Source organism: Nyctereutes procyonoides, unplaced genomic scaffold (genome assembly GCF_905146905.1).
Source record: "Nyctereutes procyonoides isolate TBG_1078 unplaced genomic scaffold, NYPRO_anot_genome, whole genome shotgun sequence".
Classification (NCBI taxonomy): Eukaryota; Metazoa; Chordata; class Mammalia; order Carnivora; family Canidae; genus Nyctereutes; species Nyctereutes procyonoides.
This window is the reverse complement of record NW_026575155.1, coordinates 10,159,866-10,173,567: the sequence shown is the minus strand read 5'-3', so window position 1 is coordinate 10,173,567 and position 13,702 is coordinate 10,159,866. Positions and strand designations below refer to the sequence as shown.

Below are 13,702 nucleotides of genomic sequence, written 5' to 3'. Positions count from 1 at the left end.
CTGGTCACGGGATGAGGTGGCCGCTTTCCTGATGGGGCCTGTGTTCCAGGGCGGGGAGCGAATGCTTGGCTGAGCCCCATGGGATGCGCGCTGTCCACCCTGCTCATCTCCATCCCACTGAGATCCCAGCTGGGACAGAGGATCCCGTTCATCCAGCATCTGATGTCCCTGGCCGTCGTGGAGGCAGTAAGGTCGATTCCTGAGTATCAGGTATGTGCGGTTTCCTCATCTTACATCCCCACCCCTGCATGCACGTCTCAGATGGGGTTGGTGTGTGGCTCTGCCCGAATGACCGCTGCATGTGGAGTTGTCACCTGCCCTTTGCAAAGCTGGCACCTTCTGGAGTTTTAAAAGCACTGTCAGCTTTTAGAGTGGCCTTGGGCTTGCCTGGGATGGGTTGATTTCCCAAAATTCCCTTTCTGTGCTGTTGTTAGATTGCTCAAGCATCTTAGAGCAAGCCTCTTTTTTTGTCTTCCTTGTTTTTCTCCCCCTCCCCTTTAATTGGAGCACATTGGGCTGGATAGGCCAGTTGGGGTTTCTGGTGAAAACGCTTGTTTTATGCCTAAACAACCTTCTCAGCCCTGTCTTCATTTAGCATGGTCAGTGCCCAGCAGGACCAGCCTCACCTGTGGCTGCCCGGGTGAAATGTACAGGTTCACGTGAGGTGTCTGCTCCCCGCTGTAGGGACACAGGTGTCTGCTTCGTCGTTACCATCAGAGGCTTCAGTGTCAGTAGGAAGAAGACAAAGGAAGAGGGCGATGGATGTAGTTTTCCTGGACGAATTTCTTTTTTTTTTTTTTAAGATTTTATTTATTTATTCATGAGAGACCCAGAGAGAGAGGCAGAGACACAGGCAGAGGGAGAAGCAGGCAGGGAGCCTGATGCGGGACCCAATCTGGGGACCCTGGAATCACTCCCTGAGCCGAAGCCTGACGCTCAACTGCTGAGCCACCCATGTGTCCCTTCCTAGAAGAATTTCACGTGGATATAAAGAGGGGGTTCCTCCCCCAGCCTCCCTCCCACCTACAGTTCTTGGTCAGGCTGCACACAATTATTGTATTAATTCCTGAAGTAAGAGGCTAAGATCATGACTTTCAAAGGGGCCTGCTTGGCATTGGACAGGGAAGCAGTCCTCCCCTCCCCTGTGGTCGTGTCCTCATGGTCACTGCACGTAGGACTGGTGGTATGTGTTTCCCCAATCCCATCAAGTCCCCGGCACACATGCTGAAATACGACTTTTATCACCAGGCTTTTCAGCAGCCTTGTTCTCTGTGTCTGCAGGGCTGGGGCTCATCAGACTGTCACACACCTTCACAGGTCGGCCTGCAGCCCCTGAGCTAGGCACTTTGCCTCACAGAAGGCAGTTGAGAAGATAAACTTCTGTCATGGGGGGAAATATTTTTAACCCTAGCAGCGGGTTCATTAGTCTTAGGAAAATAATTAAAACTTTACATCAAGTGCCCTTCTTAATGCCCGTCACCCAGTTAGTTACCCCATCCTCCCACCCACCTCCCTTCCAGGGACCTTCAAGCGCTGGGTGTCATATGTCACTGATGAATCACTAAATTCTGCTCCTGAAGCTAATAATAGACCATAGATTAACTAAATTGAATTTAATTTAAAAAAATTTTTAAAAGAACAATGCTAAGAAAAACATGCAAAAAATAATCATTTCATGCAGAGTATTCTAAAGCATTATTATCTTCTTTAAAAAAAATAAGGAAACAAACTGAGGGTTGCAGGAGGGAAGGTGGGGTGGGGACATGCAGGAGGGAAGGTGGGGTGATGGGCATTAAGGAGGGGACGTGATGTGACAAGCACTGGGTGTTTATGCAACTGATAAATCACTAAATTCTACCTCTGAAACTAATACTACACTATATGTTAATTAATTGAATTTAAATTTTAAAAATTTTTAAAAAATAGTAGGAAACAAGAAAAAATAAAATAATAAAATAAAATTTAAAATTTCAATTAGTTTAGTTTCTTCTTGGCTTTGATTTTGACCTTGTAGCCTCCTCGCTTGTTAAACTGAGAGAAAGCCCTGGGTTTGACTCTCAGCTCTGCTGCTTTCCAGTGTAACCTCAGGCAAGCCAAGCAGGCTCTCTCAGCTTCAGTTTCTTCCTCATTAAGCAGAGGTGAAGCGAGTACCCCCCCGGATGGGGGCTTGGTATGAGCAACAGACAGACTAGTGCCGAGATGGGCTCCGTGCCCGGCTGGCCCTCTGTGAAGAACGAGCCAGCCCTGGGGGACTGGAGGCCATTAGCTCCGCAGCAACCTTTTGGTTTTATTTTGCCAAGTCTCTTTCTTTTCCAGCCCCATATATCCAGATTTTCATCCTCTACCCACCCATGGTATGGCCTGGCAGTCCTGGCACCCATTGGGTCTCACTCGGTCCCTGTGTCCTCGCTGGAGTCACAGCAGGAGGTGGGGGTCTGGGTGGGCCAGCTCGAGGCAGTGTCCACCCCTGGACCATTCTACTGTGATGTGATGGGGGGAGGGCACAGGCAGGGTTGGTTGCCCAGGGTTGCTCGAGGATGGAGAGGCAGCGAGCCACAGAACAAATCTGTTTCTGTTACCTGCTGACTGTTGGCAGTTCTTTGGGGCCTTCAGATATAATTCAGCGGAACCATGTTCCTTCTCTGTATCTCTCTAGGATTCTACCTGAGACATTTCTTTTTTAAAAAAATAGAAAAGATTTTATTTATTTATTCATGAGAGACACACAGAGAGAAGCAGAGACACAGGCAGAGGGAGAAGCAGGCTCCCCAAAGGGAGCCTGATACAGGACTCGATCCCAGGACCTCAGGATCATGCCCTGAGCCGAAGGCAGACGCTCAACCACTGAGCCACCCAGGCGTCCCAGCTTGAGACATTTCTACACACCTTTTGTGACATTGGTTAATTTAGGGCTTCGTTCTCTCTCCAGCACGAGCTCCCTGAGGGTATACCTGTCTCCCTGCCCCCGGCACCTAGCACACGATAGGCACTCAGTGGTGGTGGCTGTTGATACAGGCACACCTTGGAGATGTTGCAGGTTTGGTTCTAAATCCCCACGAGAATGTGAGTCAGAGGAGTTTTTGGTTTCCTGGTACATGTAAAAGTTCACACTATGCTGTGGTACTATTAGGTGTGCAATGATTAAAATGGTGAATTAAAAAAAAGTACACACCTTAATTAAAAGCGCTGGGTGTTGTATGCCACTGATGAATCACTGGGTGATGCTAACCATCATCTGAGTTTTCAGCGAGTTCTAATCACTGGACACAGATTACCCTAACAAATACTGAAAAAGTTTGAAATGTAAGAATTGCTAAAATGTGACACAGAGGCATAAAGTGAGCAAATGTTCGTGGACAAATGGGCCCCAGTAGACTTGCTCGACTCAGGGTGGCCACAAACCTTCAATTTTTAAGAAACACGGTGTCGGTGAAACACAGTAAAACGACCTATGCCTGTCATGGGATAATGAACAATGCAGGGATGTGGAGAGAGTGCTGGGATTTGCGCCAGATGTGTTCTGTAGGTCTCTCTCCTAGCCCCAGAGTGGTCCTTTACCACTGGATTGTCCCAAAGAAGTGATTAGCTGCCAGAGCAAGAAGAGGGGATGAGATCTCAATGTTCCGTTAGATCCGAGACTATCCCGTTCATCTTCCTTGTAGCTGGATGAGCTCTCCTGGTCCCTCCGTGTCCTGTGATTGCTTGATTCATGTGCAGATTTTCCTTTAGGATATCAGCTTACGAGTGAAGTGGCCCAACGATATTTATTACAGTGACCTCATGAAGCTTGGTGGAGTTCTGGTTAACTCGACGCTTTTGGGAGAAACATTTTATATACTTATTGGTAAGTTTTTAAAGTTTCCACATTTTTTTATTCATAAAAGCAAAAATAAAGATGGTTTATACATGGCCACGTTGAGGAGAGTGGATTATCATATGGGATTACTTTTTCTTTGAGTCTTGGGTTGCAGAGCACAATATGTATGCAAAACAGGCCAGATTGGTTGAAAGCCCTTCCAGGGGTTTAGCGTTCCTGTCTATGGCCATGGAAACCACCAAATTGGTATCACATCAAGCAGGTTTTTTTTTTTTTATTACACCTCTCCACACGCCTGCATCTTGTTGAATTAGAAATGGTGAAAATAAACATTTAATATGCCATTTTGTAAGAAGAAAAGAAAATGAATTGCAAGGATGGGTCTCCTGGTCTCCTGGGGGTCCTGCATTCTTAATTGGACTTTCCCAGGCCATGAAAAAGTTGAATTCTTTTTGACCTGCAGAAGCAGCTCCAGGCTGGTCAAGGTGAGATATAGAATCCCATTTCCGCTCAGCACATCCACATCAGACCAGGAGATGGATTCAGAATCGGTTTCAGAAGCTGTTAGGCTCCTGCTCATCCAAGCATCAGCTTCTCCCTAATGCCCAGGAGAACTTAATGTTCAGAAATTAATTAGTAACGGGCAGCAAACACATGATGGTGTGTTGGAAGCACCGGCCAAAAAAGTGCAAAGCTTATGTTTCCAAGCTCTGCTACCAACTGGGAATATTATTCTGAGCAAAGGGCTTCAGATCCTCCAAGCTTTGCATCCCATGTTTAAATGTGTTCGTTCGGCTAGATTGCAGATATTCCAAAGTAGGGCCCAGAGAGATCAAGGAGGTCCAGGGATGGCTTCAGGGAACCAAGGAATTCATGGCTTTTATTAAATTCTTAAGGCCATGGGAGATGATGAGGGGAGAAGAGGTGTCTTTGGGGAAAGATTTAGGATCCCCAACAGAGGTGCCCTCTGGTCCTTGGAAAAACATAGCCTCGGGGCACCTGGGTGGCTCTGTGGTTGAGCATCTGTCTTTGGCTCAGGGCGTGATCCTGGAGTCCCAGGATCGAGTCCTGCATCGGGCTCCCTGCATGGAGCCTGCTTCTCCCTCTGCCTATGTCTCTGCCTCTCTTTCTCTCTCTCTCTCTCTGGGTCTCTCATGAATAAATACATAAAATCTTTTAAAAAAATGTCTTTAACATAGCCTAAGTTGGCAGTACTCAGTGTTGCTGTTTTCCCCAGGACTTTGAATTTTCTGAGCATAAGGGAGATTTTTCAGCACTATATACACTTAATTTAATGCTTTACCTTCCATACTGTGGGTGCAGTTGAATGAATGAACAAGTGAACAACTGCTGATTCTTCCTTGTTACTATAGTTACTTGTTTTTTTTTTCCAGGTGTAATTTACATTGCTTTGTATTTTAATAGCCAGTATATATATATATATATTTTTTTAAATCTGAGGCCATTCAATCCTTCCCTTCACACTGAAAATGACTCAGAACATTTACCAAAGAATACTGTTATTATAAATATCATCATTCTCTCTGAGGCGAGTATTTGGGGATTTTTTTTCTCAGAGGCCCTGAAAACAAGTCTCACTGCTTGCAGTATTTCATTTCTCATGGAAGCCCTCTTTGAGGTTGATTCAGGGCCCTGTTGAAAACTGAGGTTTGGCTTCCTGAAGACTCCGACTCTCCCGGAGAGGATGGTGGTATTAAGTAACAGCAGCGACCAGCCTGTTCAAACCCCTCTGCTGGTAACTCCCTCTCCTGAAGCCCCGGGTCGGGAGCCTGCAAGGGAGCCACGAGCCACGGAACACGGGTTGGCCCCTTGCCAGTGGCGTAACCGTAACACCAGAGACTTCCAGGGATAAAGTATTAAAAGTTGTGTCCGAGGGTTGTGCCATGACCAAGGTTTGAAATCCCTGAATCCAGAGTTTACTCCTTAAGACTTGAATAAAATTCTTATTTTCAGGCATGTGTTTTGTTACTCAAGTTGGAAAAGGAACAGGAGATTTTACTTTCTATTGGGCTCAGTGCAGAGCTACAGTTCTTGGCTAGACCACATGAGGTATTGTTTCGGAGGTCACTCCAAGGAGCTTTGCCCCATTCATGGCTTCTGTTTAATTGAGTCGAATCTAGCTGGTTTATTTACCCGACCGATTGGCAGCAAGGTTGGAGGGGTCGTAGCTTGAATGAGGATAATAAGGGAGTGATGAAAAGGAAGATGGCCCCAAACAGATAAGTCTTGTCTTTTCTTTTCTTTTTTCTTTTCTTTTCTTTTCTTTTTTCTTTTTTATCTTCCTTTCCTTTCCTTTTTTTCTTTTCTCTTTTCTCTTTTCTTTCTTTGTTTCTTTCTTTTTTTTTTTTTAGATTTATTTATTTGAGATGGGCAGTGGCAGAGGGGGAGAGAGAGAATCTTAAGCAGACTCTGTGTGGACTGCGCAGCCCCACACAGGGCTTGATCTCACCATCTGAGCTGAAACCAAGAGACAGAAGCTTAACCCCCTGCACCACCCAGGTGCCCCGATAAGTCCTTTTCAAGTGGCCAGAGATGATAAACTTGCAATGAGAGAAAGGAAGCAGGCAGTCAGTGAACAAGGCTGTGACGTCTTCCAGGGGGCTGGGAAGAATGTGTGATGTTCTCAAGAGGTTGAGATGCTCATGTTTTTCAACTGTTTGGTTTTGCGCAGGCTGCGGATTTAACGTGAGTAACAGTAACCCTACCATATGCATCAATGATCTCGTCACAGAATACAATAAGCAACACAAGGCAGAGCTGAAGCCCTTAAGAGCCGACGAGCTCATCGCCAGAACTGTGACTGTGCTGGAGAAGCTCATCGACACGTTTCAGGACAAAGGGCCCAATGGCGTTCTTCCCCTTTATTATAAGTATTGGGTACACAGGTCAGTGCTGATCCGTCTTCATTCTTTTAAAATGTCTTTTAAAATGTTCAGTATCTTAAAACAAGAAAGTAAGTACAAGTCTAGAAAAAAGTTTTTAGATTTATTTGTTTTAGAGAGAGAATGTGTGTGTTTGTGGGCTGGGGGAAGAAGCACAGAGGGAGAGGGAGACTCTCAAGCAGACTCTGGCAGAGCGCAAAGCCCCATGCAGGGCTCCATCCAACACCCCTCAGATCACAATCAGAGCGGAAACCAAGAGTCAGATGCTCAACCCGACTGTGCACCCCTCAGGGGCCCCTAGATAATTACTTTTTACCTTTCTGACGGAGAAAACCGGTGTCCACCACATTGAGCAAGTTACCATCAGCAATACCAGGACGAACGGGCGTCCCGTGCCTGCTGGTGGGATGCCGAGGGAAGGACACAACATCACCTGAGAGCTTTCCAGCATGCTTAAGCTGAACCTAATGTGAGGAAACAAAATTTTAAGTTGGAGAACATTCTAGATAACAACAGTTTTCCAAGTGAGATCTCCGGGAGCCAGTTGCACCCTCACCTGGGAACTGGTTAGAAATGCACATTCTCAGGTTCCACCCTGGGCCTCCTAAATCAGAAACTCTGAGGCTGGCTGAGCATTGTATTTTAACATGCTCTGGGGGGCATTCCCTCCACCCCCGGCCAGCCTGCCTGCCCACCACCACATGCACCCAAAGCTTGAGAAGCCCTGGTGTATTCCAGCAGGCCTCTACACTTCAGAAATGTTGAGGTCTTCAAACACACACACAAAAAAAAATAATAATAAAAAGAAGGTGGGAGATTTGTTTGAGATTAAAGAGGCATGACAACCAAATGCAAAATGTGATTCATAATTAGATCCTGGATGGGAGGAAAGAGCCACAAAAGATATTAATGGGACAATGGGGAAATTTAAACATGAACTATATACTAGATGTGTTATTATGTGGAGGTTAGATTTCTTGAGGGTGATAATGGTATTCTGGTTTTGTGGGAGATTGTTCTTAGGAGGTACATGCTGAAGTATTTAAGTATAAAGTGTCATGATGCCTGCAACTTATTTTTAAATGTCAGCAAAAAAGCATGTGTGTGTGCATGAAGAGAGAAAGCAAATATGGAAAATGTTATCAGTTGGTGTGAATATAAGTGAAGGGGGAATTCTGGGGATCGTTGGACTATTTTCTCGACTTTTCTGTAGGTTTAAAATTATTCCAAATAAAAATGAGTTGGCATGGGGTGGGGTGGGGGGTGGATCCTGTATTTTAAAAACTACTTAGGGATGCCTGGGTGGCTCAGTGGTTGAGCATCTGCCTTCCACTCAGGAGGTGATCCCAGGGTCCTGGGATCGAGTCCCGCATCAGGCTTCCCACAGGGAGCCTGCTTCTCCCTCTGCCTATGTCTCTGCCCCTCTTTCTGTGTGTCTCATGAGTAAATAAATAAAATCTTTTAAAATAATAATTATTATCATCTAACAAGGATGTAACCCAACAGGTACATTTGGAAAATATTAAAAGCAGCAGCATTAGAGTGAGTTTAACTTGAAGTTGATGATACTCAGCTTCGTTCTAGAAAATCAACTTTCCAACCTAGCTGTTTCTTCCCTAGCCTCAGCCAAAAAAAAAAAAAATAGAATTGCACAGTGGTTCTTAAAAGTGCTGGAGGGTGAGGAAGTGGTGCAAATCATCATCCAGATGATCGGAGTTGGGAGAAAGTCCACACTCCCTATTGGAATTTCCATCACCCTGATTATTCTAGTAATTATCAAGACGGTTCTCGGAGGACCAGTGGAAGCCAGAGAATTTTATCTCGCCTACCCCATCCTGGGCCCCCTCCCCCAGTCCTTCTGCCAGATGGGTAAGGACTTAGCTACCTGTCTCTAGACACCGCATTACCTTTCTCACTGACCCTCTGCTGTCCTTTATGTCCAGTGGCCAGCAGGTCCGCCTGGGAGGCCTCGAGGGGCCGGAAGTGTGGATAGTCGGCCTGGATGACTCTGGCTTCCTTCAAGTCCAGCAGGAGAATGGCGACGTGGTGACCGTGCATCCCGATGGCAACTCCTTCGACATGCTGAGAAACCTGATCATCCCCAAGCAGCAGTAGCAGGGCCTGAGGCCCACCTCCCTGGGGCCTACCTGCCTGGGGCCCACCTGCCTGGGGCCCACTCACCTGGGGCCTGCCTACCTGGGAACCCACTTGCGTGGGGCCCATCTGCCTGCGGCCCACCCACCTGGGACCCACCTGCCTGGGGCTCACTTGCCTGGGGCCCGCTGTCCTTGCCACGGGGCAGCAGGAAGGCGGGCAAAGCCACCGCAGCAAGCATTCCAGTTCAATTCCTGCTGCTTTTTCCTAACCTCAGGACCTGGAAAACTGATTTAGGGTTGTAGGCGAATGTTCCCTCCCTCCAATTAATCTGCTTAATTCCCTAATTTGGTTCTGTCTATTACCATTTTACTTGGTGTTTGCAGATGTCCCGGGGCGCAGGGATGACCAGCGGAAGACTTAGTTCAGGTGAAGCACGACCCCAGGTGTGAAATCCTTCTCCCTTCTTGGGCTCGAATGTGTGTTTATTGCCCCTCCTAGCCCCCCAAAGAAAGTTTTTATTTGGAAAACAGCAAGGGTATGATTCAGATGTTTCCCCAGTAGCGGAGACCTTCACTCCCAGACTATTAAAAAACAAATCCAAAAAAGCTTCCAGGCCCAGGCCAGCGATGAAGTAGAGGTTTGGTAACACTGTTTATGAGCGTCCAGGGAGGCGTTTTCCGAGAGGAACATACATTGGCACTTGGTCGTTGTTTTATTTTTTTTGTTAATGAGAAAAGGGATGGAAGACTTCTGAGCGTTACTCTGGGCCCGGTGGTTTGTGGTCCAATAACCGTGCCTCAGTGGCTGCAGAGACTGGTGTCACTGGTGTGGGTGCAGTGACCCTTGGAAAGGAAATCAGTTACTTACGTCGGCCGTAATTTACGAGCTCCCTTTCCGTAAGTTTGAATTTACTGCATGTTCTGAAGTGATGGGATCAAGTTCAAGATCCTTCACGTGTGGATTAGGCCTCGTGAGGGTGTGAGGGGTAGACAATTGGACCCTAACAGCCAGAGACGAAGACTCACTCATGCCCCACCCCAGGGAGGATTGGGCGCTCTTAAGCTAGTTGTAGGCTCACTTTGAAATCTGGAGCATTCCTGAAAGACCATGTGGCGCACAGAATGCAGAAATACATGGCATTTTGTTTGTAAGTCATAATTGTTGGCTCCGCTTTTCCTAAATTGCCAAGAAACAAAATGCAACCGATACTGAACACCGTCATTGAAGAGGGGGGATGTGTGTGTGTGCGCGCATGTGCGTGTGTGAGAAGCTTTAGAAGAAGATGTTCAAGATCTGATGCCCTAAAAGTCTCCACGGAAGAACAAAAGAAAGGAAACCTTTTGATATGCATTTGCGATTTCCAGATGTACCCCATGCTTTTTCCATGTCACTCGTATCTCCGTTGAACTTGTGAATTACACACATTACTTTTCAGTCCTTAAAAGGCCAATTTTTGTCCACTTTTCTCTCTTCCTGCCAGTCGCAACTGAAAGTAGTGGAAAGAAAACTTGATGGGGCTCTCAGCTTTGAACAGGATCCTCCTCCTTATACACTAGCACCATCTTTATCCAGCTTTACCCAGTCAGGCTCATTCCAGAAACTTGTGGCTTTCAGGAAAAGGTAGGCAGGTAAAAATCTGCCTACCTTCAGCCAGGCACAAGCAGCGCCATAGGAAGGGGGGAAAATAGCGTGTTTAGTTAAGTACACCAACCCAGTGTGTGGTTTTTGGAAATGTCATTTTAAAAGAACCGGAGAAGTAATTTTTGCAAATAAGGCTTCAATTAGAATGATTTTTCTAAAAAAAAAAAAAAAAAAAAAAAAACCACCAAAACAAAACCAAAAACAAAACTTGCTCTCTCCTAAGTGTCCAAGTCTTCTTTTGGAATTAGTGACAAGTTTAAACAAAAGTCCACGGCACCCCCAGAAATCACCAAATGGACTCACCCTTGAGAGGGCATCTGCAAAATATCATCAAGAGGAAAGATCTCTGGGCTAATGTTGCAAGTCTCATTTCTCAAACTTTGTAATATAAGGCAAGTCATCCCTCAGAGCTGCCATTGTTACTGTTTGAATTTCTTTGGGGGGTTCTTTAATGAAAAACATGCTATGTGTTGTTTTAAGCTGAAGTCCTATTCTAGACAGTTCTGCTTTGGGGGGAAAATGTTATCATTTAATTTCCTTTCTGTAAATTAAAACTAATGATGTGTGGCCACGTCAGCGCAGATGGAGATGTTCCGGGCGCACCGCTTTCCCTGTGCCTTTGAGACTTGTGCCGCCACCCGGTTGTCTTGAGGGAGACAAAAGAGACTTGAAGCAGATGCTACATTTCCCGTAAACCTGATTGTTGCCTCATATGAACCAAAGACTTTTGAAATTCTGCTTCATAGAGACCAGCTGAATAAAAGCATCTCACCCAGAGCTATTAGCGTTAGGGAAATTATCTGCTTGCTACACTACACTCACGCATTGGGGGCGTTGGTGCACCTGGCAATCTCTGATCTCAAGGAGCTTTAAAGTCTTAACAGGGACTTTGCATTTTCTTCCTAATCTTAAAAACGTGGCAACTGAGCTCAGGATGGGCATGCGCCTTCAGGGCATCTGGTTTGCCTGCGAGGTTAGAGGCTGTGCACCATGGAGCAGCTACCCGGGCATGTTAAAAGGCGAGACCTTGTCCCTTCCAGGCCGGCCGCGGATTTCAGGGGAAGCCGTGGGGAAGCAACCCCTGAAAGGAGGTTTCAGGAAGGAAGTTTTCTCCAGTACGCATTTTATTTTCCAGAAGGCCTTCCCGTGGCCCCTGCCGAAGCAGCACCTGGGGACACTGGGTGTCCAGCCCCGATTTCACGGGGTGCGGGCACAGTCGAAGGATTGGTGTCTGGGCCAAGGCAGTGGGTGGGGTTCGCTGCTGCAGACTTTGCCCTATGTGGGAACCAGTGGGTGCACAGGCCCAGGCGGGGAGAGCATGCAGCCTCCAGTCCCCGGGCCCCCCTCCACGTACAGCCCCGGAGGTGGCCTACACAGTTGCCCCGGCCCTGGAGCCTGGGAACCCGGAGAGAAGCCAGCCTCGTCCAGCAGTTTCAGGATTGCAGCGGGGAGACATTTTTCAGCCTGCTTTCTGGAAGATCTGTTCACTCTTCACAGGCAGAACACCTGGGTTATTACTATGCACATCAGAAATTTGCAAAAAAGTGTGAACCTTCGCATTTTTACCTTTTCCAAGAACCATCTCAGAAAAGTCATTACTTTAAACCGATGCCTATAAAAAAGCAACTCTACCAAAATAAACTTTAAGGTTTTCTGTACCGTTTGGGCTCATTGTTATTTTTGCCACAAGTTTCGTTTTTAAAAAGAGGCAACTACTCTTGGTTACAGTATTTTTATTCATAGTTAAACATTTTTACAAAATAAATAGTTTTACATAGTAAGGGAGGTGTATGTATTTCTAAGTATTGAGAATTCGGGGGTTTTTGTTGTTTTTGATTTATTTTTGACAAATGGATTATGTGTCGTACAAAAGAGAAATCTTACTACTACTCCAAAGAAGGAAAGTGAGCAAAACCCAAGGTCAAAAAAACCCCTTTTAACTGAGGTGAGAAATAAATGTAATAAAACGGTTTAATGTAAAGTTTTTCATTGAAAAATAAATTCCATGTAACAGCATATTTACTATAAGAACAGGCTTTGTTGTTGTAGAATTGTTCTTATTCTTTTGCAAGAACTGCTTGATTTGTGTTTTGAGTTTTTTCCCCAAGATTTTAACCTTCTATATCTTACTTAAGTTTAGGAACAGCTTGCGTAATGCATCTTCGATAACCCAAGGGCTACGATGCGCTAAGATTTTAAACTACTGTCATTTGCCGGCATTTATTTGAAATGTTCTTTTTATTCCATTTTATCTGTAGCAGCCCCCAGTCTACCCTGTCTTACAGTTGCAATAAATTACAACTTCGGGTAGACTTTGTACGGGATTCATTGGCCGTATAAACCTCTCCCGCCCTTAGGGACCAAGGGGGAAGGCATGGCCATAGGACTTTAAAAGGGACAAAGGGGTGGGGGGTAAGGGGGTGCAAAATACTCAGCTCTTGCAGATTTCCTCAGCCTTCACACCCTGTTCCCTTCTCTACAAAGGTATGAATGGAATGGCTTTTCTAGAAAGGGCTTCCATGAACATAAAGGAATTCCTTTCCCTGGGAGGCCCCTTGGAGGGCCGAGCAAGTCTTGAACTGGGTTTATTTCTCAAATCCGTTTGATCTGGCATTTTTGTCAACGTGTTAGGACCCACTACGATTTTTTTCTTTATTCTTTTTTTGTGTGTGTGTGAAAGAGAGTCATATTTATTAAAATGCTTCCTCTTCCCCTGCTGGAGCCTCACTGAAGTTGTCAAGAAATGATATCCCCAGCTTCAATGTGCAGACTCTCAAAGATGGAGGTAACAATATTAGGTTTCCATGGTAACTCCTGTTAACTCTGCACCGGGCTGCCCGCCGCCTGGAAGCTGGCTTGCGTAGGAATCTTCCTTCATGTTCTAGGCTCTGAAAACCCCCGTGTTTGTTTAGACAAAGTTTTCCCTCGCACACATTTCATTTTTCAAGCACATGCACACTCCTTGTTAAGACTGTTTACGTTATCATTTGTAAATCTATTAATGGCCTTATTTTTTCACAGTAACCCTCAGATCTTAAACTGCTCGAAAGCCTTCATGGTTTGTGTTTACTCATGACCGCAGCCCCCCAGCGATTAATAACAAGGTAGACACAGCACATTTTGTGGTAGTTTATTGAAAAATGTCAGGTGAGATCTGCTCATCAAACCTGCACCTTCCAGGAATCGTGGTTTAATGACGAGACTTGTGAGCGTAAAAAAATAATACCCCGGGCTTATTTTCTGT

General features: G+C 45.8%; 1 protein-coding gene across 8 annotated transcripts in view; it reads left to right on the top strand.

Annotated features, from left to right (window-relative positions):
* HLCS (holocarboxylase synthetase) overlaps positions 1–12,768 on the top strand; it is a 209,566-nt gene extending 196,798 nt beyond the window's left edge. For all 8 annotated transcript variants that reach the window (XM_055313524.1, XM_055313525.1, XM_055313519.1 and 5 more), the window contains 4 exons: positions 50–210; positions 3,730–3,844; positions 6,510–6,723; positions 8,664–12,768. In XM_055313524.1, coding sequence (XP_055169499.1) covers positions 50–210; positions 3,730–3,844; positions 6,510–6,723; positions 8,664–8,835 — 662 coding nt within the window. In that variant the 3' untranslated portion in view covers positions 8,836–12,768. The remainder of the gene's footprint in view (positions 1–49; positions 211–3,729; positions 3,845–6,509; positions 6,724–8,663) is intronic.
* The last annotated feature ends 934 nt before the right edge of the window (positions 12,769–13,702 follow it).